Source organism: Vigna radiata, chromosome 5, assembly GCF_000741045.1.
Source record: "Vigna radiata var. radiata cultivar VC1973A chromosome 5, Vradiata_ver6, whole genome shotgun sequence".
Taxonomy (NCBI): domain Eukaryota; kingdom Viridiplantae; phylum Streptophyta; class Magnoliopsida; order Fabales; family Fabaceae; genus Vigna; species Vigna radiata.
In genome coordinates this window covers 1611917-1630688 of record NC_028355.1, presented here as the reverse complement: position 1 = coordinate 1630688, position 18772 = coordinate 1611917, and the positions used below count along the sequence as shown (strand labels likewise).

General features: G+C 33.2%; 4 protein-coding genes across 7 annotated transcripts; all 4 read left to right on the top strand.

The window, feature by feature from the left end:
- The first annotated feature begins 1709 nt into the window (after window positions 1-1709).
- Window positions 1710-2959, top strand: LOC106761591. Its single transcript, XM_014645155.2, has one exon. The coding sequence runs from the start codon at window positions 2054-2056 to the stop codon at window positions 2801-2803; it is 750 nt and encodes a 249-aa protein (XP_014500641.1). The 5' UTR covers window positions 1710-2053; the 3' UTR covers window positions 2804-2959.
- A 2819-nt stretch (window positions 2960-5778) lies between these two features.
- Window positions 5779-9828, top strand: LOC106759727. The gene is made up of 3 exons (XM_014643048.2): window positions 5779-6428; window positions 6510-6699; window positions 9401-9828. The coding sequence occupies exons 1-3, from the start codon at window positions 5839-5841 to the stop codon at window positions 9617-9619; spliced, it is 999 nt and encodes a 332-aa protein (XP_014498534.1). The 5' UTR covers window positions 5779-5838; the 3' UTR covers window positions 9620-9828.
- Window positions 9829-10691: 863 nt separating this feature from the next.
- On the top strand, window positions 10692-13517 carry LOC106761651. 3 transcript variants are annotated; one of them, XM_022780417.1, is made up of 4 exons: window positions 10692-10898; window positions 11970-12051; window positions 12207-12274; window positions 12371-13517. In XM_022780417.1, exons 1-4 carry the CDS (start codon window positions 10863-10865, stop codon window positions 13322-13324), a joined length of 1140 nt encoding a protein of 379 aa, XP_022636138.1. In that variant the 5' UTR covers window positions 10692-10862; the 3' UTR covers window positions 13325-13517. The 3 variants fall into 3 exon arrangements, with proteins under 3 accessions (XP_022636138.1, XP_014500704.1, XP_022636139.1); XM_022780418.1 differs by lacking the exon at window positions 10692-10898 and adding an exon at window positions 10917-11160; XM_014645218.2 differs by lacking the exon at window positions 11970-12051.
- A 1407-nt stretch (window positions 13518-14924) lies between these two features.
- On the top strand, window positions 14925-18437 carry LOC106759986 (protein TRIGALACTOSYLDIACYLGLYCEROL 4, chloroplastic). 2 transcript variants are annotated; one of them, XM_014643406.2, is made up of 5 exons: window positions 14925-15553; window positions 15986-16232; window positions 16421-16787; window positions 17105-17433; window positions 18033-18437. In XM_014643406.2, the coding sequence occupies exons 1-5, from the start codon at window positions 15294-15296 to the stop codon at window positions 18228-18230; spliced, it is 1401 nt and encodes a 466-aa protein (XP_014498892.1). In that variant the 5' UTR covers window positions 14925-15293; the 3' UTR covers window positions 18231-18437. The 2 variants fall into 2 exon arrangements, with proteins under 2 accessions (XP_014498892.1, XP_022636137.1); XM_022780416.1 differs by lacking the exon at window positions 14925-15553 and adding an exon at window positions 15614-15919.
- The last annotated feature ends 335 nt before the right edge of the window (window positions 18438-18772 follow it).

The following is an 18772-nucleotide window of genomic DNA, read 5'->3' as shown; positions in this document are numbered from 1 at the left end:
TTGAAATTTTCCCTATTTAAATTATAAGAAAACACGTGCATTCCAAGGTAGCTTATATAATAATAATGTAACATATTTTATTTGCTATTTAAAAAGAAGAAAACACGTGTACGGTTCAAGTGCCAGTTATATTTTATTTATCAGGATATTATAACTAATTTATAATGACAATTAAGATGGATAGTATACGCAACGTAAATTTACTTGATTTTTTTTTAGTTAATAAAATATAATTAATTATCGTGCACATTTTACATATTAAATTAAAAAAAATAACAAGTTCGTGATATTATTATGATTAAGTCCTTTGAATTTCGTATATAGTGAAAACATGTAACATGTGATGTCGGCAACTCTTCTACTCAATCTAATATTTTTTAACTATAGATTTTACTTAAAACATTTATAAATAAAAATGGTTTAGACCAATTATTTATAAATAAAGTTCTTATTTTAATGTGAGTTGTAAATATAAATATATTAATTAGAGAATAACTTAAACAATTCGTATTGAAATTGTTATAATAATATAAATTGTAAAAGGTGTTTAAGGTCTTTGTATGCCTTTTTGCTATTATATATTTTGGAAGGATATTAGCCGCAATTAAAAGTCAGCACAGCTGGGTTAAAGGACTTTAATTACATGATTAATGTTATAATTAATTAAATAATATCGTATGTGCGATTAATTTGACCGGCTCTTGGTTAAAACTGTATAGTAGTGTTTAGTTTTAGAGATAATTGTTACTTATGAAAATGGCTTATAAATAAAAATATTATTTTAACACAGATATTACGTATAAGTTGTTTAAATTTTAAGGAAATTGTTTATAAATTAAAAAATTATTTGTATATGTACATTTAATTTATAAAAAAATATTTATATATGGATCTATATTAAAATAAAACTTTTGTTTTTTAGTCTTATAAAATAAAATATAAGTTAGAAATGATCGTGAACGTTGATAATGATTGAAAAATTAAATATTTGATTACGCTTCTAGTATTTATAGGAGGAAATTATCCATTTTGCTATTGAATTGGCTAGAGTCAGACAAAACTGATTATTTAGATCAATGTGGATTAATTTAATCCATTTTGATTATTTAAAAAGTAGATATTTGCAAATAATAACAGTTCAAATAGTTTAATAATCATGGGGATTAATTTAATCCGATTGAATAATTGTAAAACAATTTAGTTTAGTTTATCTAAATAATTAGACAATTTAGTTTAGTATTTTGAAATATTTTTACAAAGTGTGACCCTTCACTTAACTATCAATGGTCAACCCAGACTTTTGCTTACAATGGTGGATGTGTTCTTCCATATTAATTTCTTTCTCTTTTGTACACATCACTTTGACAAAGACCAAGTTTCTAGTAAAAACACGTGGTACTCCACGTTGAATTGCTACCATAGTAGGAAGTATCTCGTACGCTCATCTCATAAAACACAGCAAATATTGATGATGATGATGATGAACAAGCTATGGTGGGTGGGTGGCTCAGACAGACCATCTTAATCTTATCGTTTCAACTCAACACAGTACACAATTTTCTGACCAACATCACTGCAAAAACCTCCAACATAACAAACAACCGGTCCAACAATGATGTCACTCCATATTTTCATGTCGTCACTCGTATGAACACACTGTAGGAAAATGTTTCAACTTTGTCTCCAAAATCAAGTTTAATATCTTAAATATGCAGCTGGAACGAACACTTGAAAAAAAAAAGGCATGGCAGATAATGATCTTATTTAATACGAGTATGATTGTTTGCAGAGGTATCTGTGGTTTATGTCAAAATGATGAGAATAGTATGAACACGATATTTCCTGGAAGCACACCATTCTTTATCAAGTTTCTTGGCAGTCCCTATCAAAGAATAGTCAAAACTTGGACATTTTTACTTTGACCGTTACAAGGCACATGTGTTCATAATAGAGCCAACTTTGATTCTTTCTTTAAATGAAGGAATGTGTGATAGAGTGAGGGAGTGTTCACTGATCCTCACCTTTTACCACCTGCTTTCTTCTTCTAACCCACATGAGGGATACCATGACCATGACTGCTACCACTGATCATCAATGGATGCAGTTCTATCAGCAACCTCTAATGGATGGTAATGGCCGTGATCATCATCAGTCTTTGGCACCAAACACAGATGGGTTCTCTGATGCAACTGTGATGACAACCAGTCCACCTACTACCATGCCCTCATCAGAGAGCAATAGCAATAGCAATAGCAATAGCAATAGCATCTCCAACCAATTGACACCAAAGGGTAATGTATGCAAACCGATAAGAAGAAGGTCTAGAGCTTCTAAGAGAACCCCTACCACACTCCTCAATGCCAACACCACCAATTTTAGAGCATTAGTACAACAATTCACAGGGTGTCCTAGCACAGCCATGTCAACACTAGGGGTCCATAAGGGTCCTATCACCTTGAACTTTCAAAAAGGAAGCAGTGAACACAAGATTCACCATAACACAACTACTACACCCGTGCTGCCGTTTAGTGGTAGAAGCTACAACAACAGCGACAACAAAAACCAACTTCATCATCAAGTGCCTGCATCACTTCCTTGGCAGAAGCTGGAGGAACAACAACTACCTCAGCAGCAGTTGTTGCAACAACAGAGTGGTTACTCGTTTGATTATGTGAAGAGCAGTGGTTTTAGCACCACTACCATGGATGTCTCTGACGGTTTGCTCTTGGATAATGATTTTAGCTTGTCTGATCTAACTATGAATACCTTCCCCAATGATACCTTTTATAAGAATGAATTATAGATATATTTCATGCCATAAAAAATGTTTAGTTATAAAAGGGTTCAGTTAGTGTGAACCCTGTCAATATCAGAAAACAAAGTGGACTAGTTATATCCAGTTCATATGTATACATGCTTTTATAATAGAAACAATAATTCATAAAGCCTTTATGCGTTAGTTTCCAAATGGTAGTGCAGTGCAGTTTAGTTTATTCTCTCTCTCTCTTTCCCTCTAATCCTTTTTAAAGGTGAGATCCTCTGATTAAACACTGTTGTCTTGTAGAACAATTTCTTTTGTTAGATTATGGTCCTGTTCTTGTTTATGTATTCTTTTTGTTGGAATGTGTGAAGGTCCTGTTTTCCTCGTTAAGAGCACAGTTTCTGTTCCTCCCACTTCTTTTTATACATTATCTGTTCTTAACTAGTTTATGATCAAAATTCTGATTTGAATGAGGCCTTTCAAAAAAGTCAAAATTGAGTACCCATGAGCAGTTAAAGCGATCTCGAGTTGTGGAATTGGTTAATGATAAACTTGCATATTGGATTTGGTTGCAGGCTCATAGATTTACTCATAAACTACTTCCAATGATTTCTCCGAGTCATAAACAAGAAAGCTTTACTGTTAGCAACAGTCCATATTATCAGCTTCAAGCAAAGTTGTTTTTCTGTAGAGAATATATGATGTCTTGGAATACTTTTCATCAGTCTCTTCCATATCTCTCTTATATTCATCAACTTCATATTAATAACTTACAGTTACCATAGTTCTTAAATTTCTTTTCAAACCATCAATTCTTAAAGTTTTGAGTTGATCACAAGTGATCACCAACCAGCACGTGAAGGAACATCTAGGGTAGGTGGAGTGTGTGTGTGTGTATATATATATATATATATATATATATATATATATATATATATTCATGATATCATATAGTAAACAAGAAATGGTCATAAATGTTAGTTATGTAAGTATGAATCCAGCAGAAGGATTTAATTATTGAAATGATGAGTGATGAAAAATTGGAGGAGTCTGGGAGCAAACGGTGGGCTGGTTTTGGCTGCATCTGCATCACCATTGTTTTCCTATACGCCAACTTTATCATTATCTTTTCTGTTACAAGGTTAAATCGCACAAGGTTATAATAAAGACAATACTATATAAAAATTATCAACTTGCCAATTGTTGCTTAACATAAACTTAAATAGTAAACTTTTATTGAAAGAAGTAGCTGTTATGCAGTTTATTCTGAGACTTGTAAATATTTTTCATCAAAATATAACCATGGTCTGTGTTTCAATAATATTGACGACACTAACATGATATCTGTCAGAAAAACACTCACATGATAATCTTCTTGATCAGTATTTGATTCATTTGCTTCTATTTTTATGCTTTAAACTTGTTTCCAATATTTGTTGACTAGTAATTTGTCACCTTTAATGAAATAGTTCAAAGTGAATGTTTTCCTGTCTATAAATTTGACTCCATCAATGTATGTTGTCTCTTTATGTGATAGCAATTATTTTCAGACAATATGTTCAGAGAGTTTTTCTTGTTGTAGAACCTGTCACAACCAGAAAATAAGATTTTCATAATGGTTAAAAATTTCATTTAACAACTTTATTTCTGTCACAAGTCATGGCATATGTCTCTTCCATTTGATTCTAGTCCATTTAAACAGAGAAACAATGACCATAGGAGTCACTGTATTTGAGTTGTTTTTACTATTATTTTGATTTTGATTTTTCATTCACAAATCACAATTATAAAAGTAATCTACCAAGGTGTAAACTTCACTTGAAAAAGTACTTAGAAAAAGTATGCAGAAAATAAGTTAGAAATATTTACACTAAAAGGGGTTAAAACAATGAATGAATGAAATCAAACAAAATAAAATTCAATATAAATGTCATGTTGATTCTTCCACTATAATTAAATTCTTCATTGGCTTTCAAATTATTGTTATTCAATTAACTTAAAAACGAGAGAACTCAAATTAATCAAAAACCATTTAGTTTTTAATAATCTTACACATTCCAATACTTTTTATGATACACTTCATTCATTCTAACACTTATATGGTTAACCATTTTTTTGTGAATTTATACTTGGTAAATTTTTTAACATGGATAATAGATGTTGACACTAATATCAAAAAACATACCCACACAAATATATATATATATATATATATATATATATATATATATATAACAAGTAATTGTCCATTATATATCTACGTTTGGAAGTAATTATTACAATAATTGTAAATGACAACCTATAATTGATTTATTAAAAAAAAAATACGATTAGTCATGAATATATTGAGAGAAATATGAGTTTTATCTCAACTACATAAATAGTTACATGTATTTGTGTTTAAACTTTATTGTTGATCAAGGAATGAAGGAGTTGAGGATCATGAACCATGCACTTAATGTTTCTTATAATTCATGTATAATCCAAACATATATAAAAAAAAAAACATAATAATTTATAACATAATCTATTATTTAACTAAAAAAAGTTTAAAAGTACTTAGATCTTTATAATTAAACAAACGATATATTCAACTATTAATTATCCAATGCAATTTCTAACATAGTGAACGTATATATAACAATTAAACACTACTAACATTGCTATCAATAATGACATCTGCGTAGATTTGGGAGAATATAAGAATAATTTAGTAGTAAAGAAAAAAATAAAATGAAAGAACGTTATGAGTTCAACTTCTCAAACTAATAATTTGAAAATATAAAATTGGTTGTGATATTCATCGTAAAGATACTTCAAATTGAAAATTTAATCATTATGTGACCATTACAAATAAGAATACAATGACATATTGTACAAAGATTTAATATAAGGTGTACGTAAAAAAATTATTAACCTTTTAATAGTTTTAAAATTAACTTCTCATTAATTTTAAATACATAAAAATTAAAACGAAATTAGTGATTTTCTCTAACAAAACCAAAACTAATTAATAAAATTTCAACCAGCTTCCTCACTTCCCCACTTTGCTCACTAGCCGCCGCTGCACGCTCACAATGCAAGCCCTTCACCGTTTTGCATTAGCCACGCGCCGCGTCGCCGCGTCGCCGAGTCACGACAGTCTTCTTCCCCTAGCATCTTCTAGAATCATCTCTTTCTCGACCGATTCGCGCGACGGAGGAGTAGGCGCCTTCGATGCGGAATGGCATACCACCACGTCGTGGTCGACGGGGCTCGCCGGTGACCACTTCAACGGTCAACCCTCGCAGTCCACGTCGAAGGCCCTGTCGGAGCTGCAGGACACGGAGGACAGGGTGCGCGAACTGGAGGCGTCGAACCGCCGAGGGAAGGCGTTCGTGGATAGCTGGGGGAGACGCTTGAGGGAGACTAGCGTGCTGATGAAGCAGATTCAGGAGCCCGGCGCGCGAGGCTCGTATCTCAAGGACTCCGAGAAGGCGGAGATGTACCGGTTGCACAAGGAGAACCCCGAGGTCTACACTGTGGAGAAACTTGCTAAGGATTACAGGATCATGCGGCAGAGGGTTCACGCCATTCTGTGGCTAAAGGAGATCGAGGAAGAGGAGGAGAAGAAACTCGGCCACCCTCTCGATGATTCCATCGAGCTCTTGCTCGACAGTTACCCCGAGTCGGTGTTTCAATTTCGTAGGGTTTAGGGTTTAAGATTTGTGTGGTGTTAGGAATTGTGATTTGTTTTTTCGTCTTGCAGGTTTTTTAATTCGCATGATAGGGAGTTTCATGTTGCGTCTCTTCCGTATAAGCCGGACTTCAAGGTTATGCCGGAGGGGTGGGATGGCATTACCAAAGATGTTGATGAAGTGCACTACGAGATCTCCAAGAAGGAGGATGAGATGCTGTATCGAGAATTTGTCGAGAAGATGAATTTCAACAAAAAGAAAGTAAGTTCTTGTCCGTTGATCTATTTACGATGTCTTTGGGTGTCAATGATGTGAATTGAAGTGTAGATGTTGTGTACATTGTTTGTTATCGTTGTGGATTATTAGAAGTGTTTCATATCCTCGTCCTAGAAATGAAATGCCGTATGGGCAGTTTGGAGGAGCAGATCCCAAATTCTCACCAAGAGTTTTCTCCCGTTCTGTCTTTTAAATCAAAACTAAGTTATCCGATTTTTGTTTATGGAGGAATGAAAATTTTGGTTGTTTTGTGAACAAAGAGTAAAAGGTTTTCTGCTTGCAGTTTGGTTAGGCCATTAGCTACCTGTGTATCACATTACTTTATCTATGTCCATTTTATGCTCTTTGAGGTTCACTTTTCTGTCGGACGGGCAGCTTTTTCCGTCTTTCTTTGAACAATATAGCAATAGACTTGATCCTAGATCTTTGAATGAAGAAGTAACTAGATGGTGATTCAGAAGTAGATGATATTCCTTTTGTCTTAATTAGGGTCTTGTTTTAATTTATCTTCCTCCCACATCCTATAATAGTCCATCAAGTACGCTCAAGGTAGTAAAAAACAAGATTATGGCTGGGAATGTGAAGGGCTCACAAGATCGGAATCATAATCTGGATCGTACATTCTACTTCTACATAAACGTGATATGCATACCCATCCAAATAACAAATAATTAAAAACATCAGTCGCGGTGTTACACTTTAAAAGTACGTGATCAAAACCATAAGAAAGAAAGCATGTCAACCAAGTCATTCCAAATGCCAAATTATCAAATACCAACTGCCAAGACCAAGACACAGAACGCCTAGAAGCCTAAAGCCTAACAGTAAATGTCTAATATAAATCTTTCAAATTTAAACCAAAACTCAAGGGATCTTAATTGCCCCCATCTCCTTTGCCAAGCACATTAATAAGAATATCCTCCACTTGTAGAGGTGGCACGGCAAGAACATCATCCTCTTGCTCTCCAATTTTGGTTTGACCTTCATCCATGTTTCCTGCATTCCAGTTTGGCAGTGTGCTTAGCAATCATATATGATTTTAGATTGAGTGTTCCCAACCATACAAAATGCCTTAGGAATTCTGTCCTAGTGAAGTCACAAATGTAGGATCTTGGCAGTCAAACTTTCAACCTAATGGTAGAAGATTATAATTGGTTATGATTCCAGTTCTTTTTTATTTATTTATTTATAAAAAACAGTATGTCCAGTTGAGTGTTGCAGAAGCAGGATTGATTTCAAACAGATTTTTATAGTTGATTAGAATCCCTGAAAAAAAAAATCCTTTTTTTAATTGACTATTTTTGTGGCTAACAAGTATGGATGCATTGACTTGAGCAAAAAAAATGATGGAACATGAAGGAATCTTAAGAGATAAATTTAGGGCAATACATTATTTATGAATTATTTAGTAATAATATAAGAAAAGAAACATTTTATTCTCTTTTATTAGGTATTTTTTCAGACATATTTTGTGTAAGCACTTGGACTGAGTTTTTCTTTCTGTGGAGGTGGTTGAGGAGTAACGTATTAGGAACTTCTAAGCCATGGCTGTTGCTTCCCTGGTACTAGTATGAAAGGCAATATGTTGTTTTGGGCACACTGACAAATGTACCCCCTCAAGTATTAGTTGACTTTTTTAATTTTGCCTTTTTGTATCTGCTTGTTATCTTGACAGTTAATATACGCATTAGTACTGTTAGTGGAAATCATTTCTCACATATCTCTTTTAATGTGTTATTGGCATTTATGATCTGATAGTTGATGAAATGGTCATATCACAATATTTATATGTATAAAATATTAAGTAATGGAGCATTTCCATAGTAGGTTACAAGACCCATTGACGTAAGAGGGATGCTTTTAGAAATGACTGATATTTGTCCTTACACTTTCATTAATATTGTTTCTGGAGTGGAGGACTGTATATAGTCTTCCTCTCTGTATTTGTAGCGGAGTTATTTATTTACTTTCTAATTAAATAAATGTGTAATTTAAAAAAAAAAAAAATCTAGTTTTAGAGGAGAAAAATTAGTTTTAAACTAGTTCATTAAAAATCCAAAGCCGGTTTTAGGATTTGGTTTAGTTTTGGTTTGAATTTTTAGAAAATCCGAACCATGACCACCCCTAGGTAATGGAGAGATTGATGAGGATGTCACCGGATTGAATATAGTGGATTAAGAGGCAAAATGCTTCAGGTGTAATTTGTGAGTACTATGTTCTTTCAATGAAGCTTTATGGTTGCAAATTGTTGGGCCGTGAAATTCTAACAGTAACAAATAAATAGTTTATCAGAGGATAAAATGCTAATTACCAATGCACATCTAAGTGAGGATAAAAATTGGATCATAAATATTAGAAGCAGTGTTAATACTGGTAGAAAGCCAAAATTCCACCTATATAAACACACCATTGCTGCCTATGATGTCGCCATAGCGAGCCTCCCTTCACAAATATCCTATGGCAGAGATGATGAAATTCTATCTAACGGAAGATGGTAACTAAAACTGGCAGATGAAGACCTGTAAAAACATTAGAAGAAACTATTATAAACTGAAATTTCTTTTAATGGTCTATGCGTGATCAGGTCCCGTCGTATCCATATTTCAGCCTCTGGACTTTTCTTGTTCTAGTGAGATTTTTGTTTGTGGATATCATTAAAGAATGTGACTTTGGTGGTTGTATGCAGATGGCTGGAGAGGTCAAATGCCACAAGTATAGTAGACGACGTCCTTCAGATGGATGGACTTTTACGGTAGAGAAATTGGGATCCAGAGGAAAACGTGGAGGTGGTGGAGGCTGGAAATTTGCAAGCATGGCAGATGGATCAAGCCGACCACTGAATGAGATGGAGAAAATGTATGTGAGGCGAGAGACTCCACGCCGGCGACGCAGGATCCTTCCTTGATTACGTTATGAGTTTCTGAATTTTTTGTTAGCTGTTAAAATTAGATTCTGTAACCAATGCATTCACTCGTTTGGGATGTGTGTAGTGTTAATTTGTTGTCTCCTTTCTTTTTTTGGATGAATTGGCTTATATTTTAATAAGCTGAGCCAACGCTGATACTTATAATGCATTCTCCTAATTTAAATTCATGAAATCAGAATATTTTATTATTTTTTCGCAGGTTTAGTCGATTGAGAAATTAAGATAGAGTAAATGCAATATTTGACGGGAGAGAATAAAATAATGATATTCAAAATTGAGAGATTCCACATAATAAAAAATTGAGAGGATTGTTAAAAGATTTAAAAATAGTCAACAAAATGTTGAGAACTAAAAAATGAATTTTGTAGAAAGATAAAATTTAAAATAGAGATTGATCTAAAATTAAACATGGGTATCACATCATATTCATAATTCAAAATAAAATTTTAAGTACCTAATATTGGCTTTATTTAGAGATTAAAAATAGAGGGAGGGGAAAATTTATTAAATTTTGAGTATAAACTTACTTAGAAATCGATCTTACGTTCCAATTTAATTATATTAATCTATGTTTTAAAGAGTTTTTGTTTTGATTTGATAATCATGGAAAATTCACTCAGGATTTGTTCTGATTTTATCTTATTTAAGAGAAACTCATATGATAAAAATTGTTATCAACAAGATACATGATAATAAGTATTAGTTTAAATCATATTAAAATAAAAAGGAAGTTGAGAATCCATCTTGAAAATTGATATAATAAAAGATTGTAATTAATGAGTATGAGTTTTATGCTCATAAGTACACAATTGAATTGATTGCACAAATAATACCCTTGTTTCTTACAATAATGAGAATCCCTAATTATTTATTCTTTTATTTTGGTATTAATTTTATGATAAAAAAAAAAAACTAACATTATTCTATTTTATTGAATAAAAAGAAAAGGACACATATGGGCCTGGGCCCGCGAGGGTTAAAATATAGAGGTGCAGAAAGAAGCGACCCAAAATTTATGAGCAGCTAAACTTTCTTTCTTCAATTCAATTCCTTGACTGTTTTCTTCTGAATGAACAAACCCATTGGTTTGGTTGAACACTGAACTGAAGACTTCGTCATCCTAGGACTTCCGAACAACACAGCCGCAAGCCACGCGCTATGAGTGGTGAAGCTCCGGTTACAGTCTTTGCCGACACTAACTTAGGCACTCGCATCGCCTTCAATGCTTCTCCTAACATTACATCTGCATCTCTCAAAAGTAAGTCCACAGCACTTAAAAAGCAAAAAATACTTTTTTTTTCTACTACCCTTCAGGTTCTTGGTTTAAATATTTTACCCATTTGAAGATTTTGCTATTGGGCTGTGGTATTTCACTTGCAAGTTGCAACCTTTTCTGCCATTTATCGCTTTGTTTGATATGAATTGTTACTGCAATGATGACTTTGAGGAGGAGGTTCTGTCTTATGAGTTGTATATTTCTTCGGCATGTTTTATGATGGCAATGCTGGTCTTTTGCAAGGGTTTAGATATTTTCTTTTTTTCTATCTCGTTACCTTTCATTTATTGCTTGAAAATCTCCCTTTTTGTCTCAATCTCAAGCATGTTAGGGTATCTATTGTGGAGTTTGTTGAAATCAAACTTGTCTCAATCTCCATCATGGCCTACCGTTAGTTTCCAATTAAGTTTGAGAATAAAAGATTAAACTTAGTGGCGAAAGCTCACCATGTTGAATTTGTGCACTAAATGTATCTTGGAGATTACCATGATGATTGTTATGGGACATATATGGCATCAATGCAACTCACCAGTGAAACCATGTAATCAATTTCAACATTTCACATAAATGTATGTCATATTGAATTGAATTTGTTATGGACTTCAATGTTGAGATCTCAGTCTCGAGGGTCAAGATGCATGTACTACTATCATTCTCTTACACGTATATGATATGCTGATGCACTTGTTTTCAAAATAATAGGATACAATATATGATATATGTATATTCAAAAAAGTATAAAAACTTCAAAACATGATAAATATATGATAGCTATCGTGTGAATCCAAATCAAAATCAAGTGTATTAAGTGTTGTCAAAATAAAAAAAAAAATTGTTAATTATTGTTATCATAAAAGTGTTATTGTTTTACAGAATACATACTTCATTCATTTAAAGTATGGGATACGAATATGTATTAGTATTTGACATGGATATGTGACATAAATTGAAGTATTTGTGCATCATTGCTTGTAATTTGTTTTACTCAGACAAGAAAGAGTTCATTAGTTTTGTGTTTTTTCTTATGTGATGATCTTTCCTTTCTTCATAAAGGTGGAGGTTTTGACGGGGCATGTTCAAAATCTAATTTTATGCGAGTTTGAGTCTTCCATTAAATGCTTTGTATCCGATTCTGGTTAGTCTTTTTTTGGATAAATTAAAGTTCTGTAGTACTGTTGGTTTGACTATTGTTATCATTCACAAAAAAAAGACATTAATGAAATTGTAGTTCAACATGGTGTATGTTAGGTTTTGACATGAAAAATACTTGATACAATGATTGTTCTGCAGGAGACTTTGAGAAAGCACACCTCAGTTGTTTACCAGATATTGGAGAGATTCAAGTCAATGGATTAATGGTAAGTACTTTACTTTCTGTTTCGGTATCTATGTATCCTTTTATGAATTTTGGAACATTAAGCTTGTGCTCAATAAGTTAATTCGTATTCTCCCAGGTGAAGCGAAAATCGTTCTTCTACTACCTCCCTGATTCCTTTCCTATAAAGTTTGCTTTCCCTGCGATGCTAGGAACATGGTTTCTTCATGTGGAAGTTAAGCACTTAAAAGGCTTGTGTACTCCTTGTTCACCCTGTGATGAAGATGTTCTACCAAAACATAAGGACTTAATGATCTGCAAAGGTGACAAGACAAGATGTAACAGTGAGGAAAAGAAAATGAAAGGGTTCCAACCTGGTGCATGTTTGGTGGAAGAACATGAAATCACTAATCTTGTTTCAAAGAAGCAGGAGGGAAATGAAATTTCTCATGAAAATCAAGATCAAAATGCAGCCAGTGGAATGTCAGAAAGACATCCCTGCATATTTGGAGACAAACCTACTGGTATGGCTAAGAGTTCAAATGTAATGCCAGAGAATAAATTTGAAAATCTGGTTGAGTTGCATCCTAAGTCGATGCAAAGCAGCCACAGTAAGATGTCAACACAATTGATATCAGTCACAGGTATAATCAATAAATATTTTACAAGTTTCAATGGCATTGACAATTTTAGCAGCTCTTCAAACTCAGATCTTACCTCTAGAGCTGTGCATAGTGAGATTGAAGTTAATTCAAACGCCAGAGAACGTGGTTGCTTGAAGATACAAAGAGATTCCCTGCCTCATTTCACTCCCAAAACATCTCCACATGTCTTGCATACTCCATTGGTTTCCAAAAAATCAAGAAGCAAAAACAGAAAATTGAAACCTGTTAAACGTCCTTTATCAAGGAGCAAAAGTAGAAAATCAAGAATCGGAACTCGTCTTCTTTCAGCTTCACGGAATCTTGGGGTTTCTATCACCAAGCATGATCCTACAATTCCTTTCCGAATATTGAAAGATAGCAAACTACTGCAGGGAAAATCTCAAATGAAGGGTTCCATATTTTCTATCTCTGGTAGTGATGATGATTGAGTTGTAGACCTTCACATATCTTTAAATATATAGAATGGTTCTGAATATCATACTTCTGATTTAGCAGTATGATGAGTGAAATTATAGGCAAAACGTTGTAAGTGAAACTTGTTGATAGCAAAAAGAGCAAACAGATGTTGTAACTAGCAGTTTTGATACTATACAGAATTCTGAAATAGCTTAGATGAATTCATTGCAGACCATCTTCCACAAACCAAAGAACATCCAGAAGTTAAACATAGGAATGAACAAAGAAGAATTACATAGAAAATAAGCATGGTTTAATTGAAGTGTTAATGAATTTCATTTTAGATTTATAACATAAATGACTATGAAATTTTGAGATGTCAAAGTTCATGTTGAATAGTTTAGTTAATAAATGATAACAGTAGTAGAACTCAATAGCAGGAATGCAAGATCAATTTGTTTCTCTATGAATTTTCGTGTTAAGTTGACAAAAATTACTTCGAACAATTATTTAACTTTTCTACTTTATTAGATTCCTTTAATATAATATTTCTTTTCCTTTTATCTCTTTTTTCTTTTTTTTTCTCTTTTACTTTACACTTTATAAAGTTTACTTCCTTCAGACTTCAAATGCTTCAAGCAATCCCTACCTGTTTTTTCCGTTTTTTTTTTTATATTTTATTTTATGATTAATTGTTTGGAATACCTATATTTTAATGTTTTATCATCACTAACATAATATTTTACAAATCAAATTAATTATTATTTATAAACATATTTTTTTTCATTTTAAAATATAACTAAAAAGTTTATATTTTTTAACTAATAAAGTTTAAATTTAAAGGAAATTTTAATCTAGAAATAGAAAAACAGAGAAACAATTTTTACTTCTTTTGATAAATATTTATTTAGCTTTAACTGAAAAGAATGTTAAGCCAATAATATATTAGGTCAAATAAGCCACGATACATTTAAATCAATACTGTTTGTTTTGAAATATTTATCATAAATAGATATTTTTATTTTATATTTTATTATTTCTATGGTTTGAATTGTAGTTAATTTCAAAATTATATATTAGTTTAAAATGTATGTTTATTTAATATATTTAGATAAATTTATTCAAAAGTCTTATTTAAAAGAAGAAAAAAATGAAATAAGATAGGATGTAGAAGCTGTGTGGTGGAAATGATCAAATAGTATAACATATTTCGATTAGAAAATTATATTTCAAATTTAAAAGAAAACTGCAACTGATAACTTATTAAAATTGTAGTGGAATTTAAAATACACGTACGTGAGTCCCATTAAAAAAAGTGACATTGTGATTTGCACTATGGCATGAATGATCAATATTTGATACGATCAAGATTTTTTAATTTACTTTCAAATATTTAAAATAAATTATTTATATTTTTCAATAAAATAGTTTATTTTGACCTCTCAAAAAATATATTTTTCAATAGTTTTTGTCCTTAAATTAACTTTTAGACTTGTTTATTTTTAGTTTGTTGGCTATAAAGAATCTAATATTTATGTAATTTATTTTCAAAATTTTGATATTAAATATGCTTAATAGGATAAAAAAGAAACTTTGGGTTACTCACCGTCCATTGATTCTTTGGGAAACCTATGCAGTAAAAAACCTTGACTAGTGACAAGTCCTGAGGAAGAACTAGATTAATCATATTTTATCTTCCATTCAATTTTTCTTCATCCACACAATTCTCACTTGAAATCATAATTAAAATTTGATTATGTTTATATTGGCGTGTGTGACATGTTAGAATCTCTCTTCTTTTGTAGTTAGTTTGAGTAGAAATTCCCATTTCCCATTATTTTGATTTAAACTTGAAAGTATTGATAACATGATGAGTGTGGTTGTATTGGGTGGCTGAGTTTGGCAAAGTGAGTGAAAGAAATTAGTGGATGAGTGAGTGAAGAAGAAGAAGAAGAAGAATAGCCAGTTGATTGATTGGTTGATTCAATCCATTGGACTGTGATGAAGAAACTCAGATGGGTAATGGATGGAGGAGGGTTTTGGGATTTGGACATTTCAACTTCTCAAACCATTGATGGCTTGGCCCGTGCCGTCCCAGGGGACCCTCTTCCCTTGGGTCTCTCACGAGGCATAAGGCTTTCCAGACCCAGACAACTCGAGTTCATGCACCGTTTCATGAATGCCCCTCTCATTCCCTCCTACTCCAAACCTCATGGCCTCTCCCTCCACCGTCTTATCTCCCTCCCCTTTTCTGATGATTGGTATGCTAACTCAATTCTCCACCAAAGTTTCAATCTTTTTCTGCATTTTGCCCCTTTTCGTTTCTGGGAGTGTTGGATTTTTTTTTTCTGCGTTTAATGTAGTCCACTCGGGTTGCATCTTAGATTAGATGGTATTGCTGTTATAAAAATGATTAATTAAGTCGTGATTGTTTTCATTAGTTTAACAATTAGTTGTGTTAATTATTGCTTGTGTAAAGTGTAGACTGTATGGTTTTTAATATTGTGAAAAAGATTTTGGAGGAAGGGATCTCTTAGTATATAATATCTCTGTAGATTTGGTCTTTATTGGGGCCGTGTGATCCATGTATGTCATTTTACCTTGTGGGACATGGCTTTGTTCTTGTTGTAAGTGAGCTGTGTGTGTGTGTGTGTATTCTGGTAACTGATACTCACAGTGTGAGAGTTTTGCAGGGTTTTATTTTTACTGGGTCAGTTCAATTTGCAGAGGTTTGTTTCCTCTGTTAAGAGCAGTGAGGAGAAGCCAAAGGGGGTTTCTTCTTGGTTAAAAACCTTTGGGAGACATTTGCAGCAGAAGTCCTTGTATGCCTTGGGTTTCTCTTCAGAGTTTCAGTTGGGGGAAAATGATATGTTGTTTTTTGGCTTAGATGCTTATGATGATAACGAAAAGCCTCGTGGGAAATTCGTCTTTCACCATAAGGTTAGCATTTGAATGTATCCCCTTGCGCATCCTAAAGATGAATTTTGTTATTCTCAGTTGATCATAATATTGATCCGATTTACATCAACGATCTACTTTCTTTTGTTCTACAGTAACTTTCTGACATGAAATTGAACTAGATTTTGGTCTTTTTACTCATTCAAAATTTTATTGGTGTGTGGTTGTAGTTTCCAGAGCATGATCTAACAGTGGAAGCAGTTTCTCCTGGTCTTTTTGTTGATAATAACACCGGTAATTACTGGGATGTGCCATTTTCAACTGCAGTTGATCTTGCTTCTGTGACTACCAGTGACTCTTCCATCGCTTATCATTTGTCGGCACACTACACTTCTGGGTCACCCAAGCAGTTTCAAAATATTCATAACCATAATGATAGAGTACCACCTTCTCTACTTCCTGGCTTGGCCTTCAAAAGTGCCGTTTCTTACAGGAAAAAAGTTGGTATTTGGAGAAGTGAAGCTCCAAAGTTGAAATTGGTGCAACCGTATGACGTGTTTCTTTCAAATCCTCACGTGTCTGCCTCAGGGATTATTGGTAAATTTTCTTCTTGTTTGTAACGTTTTTTGCTAACACATTTTCTTAGCGAAGAAGTGAGGAAACTGTTAGACATTTTCTTAACATTTCACATGCATGTTTATTGTTATCACTAAATGGAAAGGATTTGAGAGCCTCTGGGATGTATATATTACTTAAGATAGTGTACAAAGAGGGTAACTCGTGTAACAAATTATCAAATACATTGGTAATGATCTCATCACAAAGATCTTTGATCTGGAGCATTGCCTTGTTTCTTGAAGCTGTGGATGGTTTTAGAGTATGCTTATTGTTTCCTTGAATTCTTTAATGGGAAGGTGCTGCTTCAACCGCTGCATTTGGGGATAATTCAGCAAGAGCACAAATAGAAGATGGTAGTCCAGGATATTTTCTCCAGGTTTCTGGAGTAAAGTCTTCCTTTCTAGCAGATATGTTTGCATCTGTTTCATTCACGGCTCAACATGGAAACTTCCAGAAGCCTTTTCTAGATCTTACCCGATTTCAGGCCCGGCTGGATTTCCCTTCTGGTTTCAAATTTCTTTCAGCTGCAACTGGTCTAACTCAAGATCTTCTCAATTCTCAAAAGCCCAGCTTGGAAGCTGTTCAGGCGATTTTACCTAATGCTACACTATCACTTCAGCAGCAGGTACCTCCCAATCAATTATTTCACAAATTTGCATGATTTCAGTGTTTTAAAACTTCTTCTGATTAGTAAGCGTTATCTCAAAGGACATTTTGGCACTGTTGGAATAAACTTTTCTATAAACGCTTGTAAGAGAAGAAAGTAAAAAGGTAAAATGGATTGAACTTCTTGCATAAGCTAAACTCAACTATTTACCTCATGTTTTGAAGATCTTAAATGAAAAAACGTTTATAGAAGTTCAATTGCTTAAGTTGATTTTAACTTATGGGAGAAGTATAACTTTAATTCATTTTGGCTTCTTATTTTCTCCTCCCATAAATGCTTAAGAAAAAATCTATCCAATCCGGGCCTTTACTAATAGGTTGCTACATTTATTGGTTTCCTATTGTTTGTCCATAAGTAAATGCATGCTATCATTATTAAAAAAAAATAAAAATTCAAAATTTCAATTTCAGTATCCTGCCTCTGACGGTCTCCACCTCATTGATTCTATCTATACTTTTTCCAATCTCATGTTTCTAATCATGCACTGCAAATTTTTCAAGCATTTGGTCCTTAATGCTGCTGTAATGTTAACCCAAACACCTTATTATATCTTGCAGATTGTTGGTCCTGTCAGTTTTAGAGTTGATTCTGGAATCAAAGTTGATCTGAAGAACCCTGATTGGCCTATTCATGCACTGGAACCTGTATTTGCTTTGGAATATGCATTGCAAGTGCTTGGTTCAGCAAAAGCAGTTGCATGGTATTGCCCCAAACGCCAAGAGTTTATGGCAGAACTTCGTTTCCTTGAAACATAAACAATAGCCCAATAAGCACTATAGAAGTATCTATTCCTTAGATTGCAAAAGCTAGTTGGCAAAAGGTCCACTAGTTTTCATTCTACCATATATCTTGTCAATAGGTTTGTGTTTTACTACCTCTATTGGAATTGTAGTTATGGAAGAAGAGAACTATCAAATTTCATTGAATTCCGGGATTATCAATGCAAACATTTTGTCCCACAATTTTTTTTTTTTTTTTGCAAAAATGGTGAAACTCTTCTTTTTTTCTACTTTTGTCGGGCATGGAATTCAGCTAAGAATGATGTCAAAAAGAACATAATTATTGAAAGCTTTCAATTTCATTTATAGTGTGCAATCAAGATGAAACTGTTTGTATTTAAATGTGTCACTAAAGTTGACATAAAAGCTGACATCCAACATATACCGAAAACAACCAGAAACTAACAAACAAGTGAACCTTTAACTACTTTGTGACGTATCCTTAGCGTTCAACAAACCAAAACACACAAATCTCCAACTAGACGTGAGAAAGAAGCATTGGTCGTCTTAATTTGTGT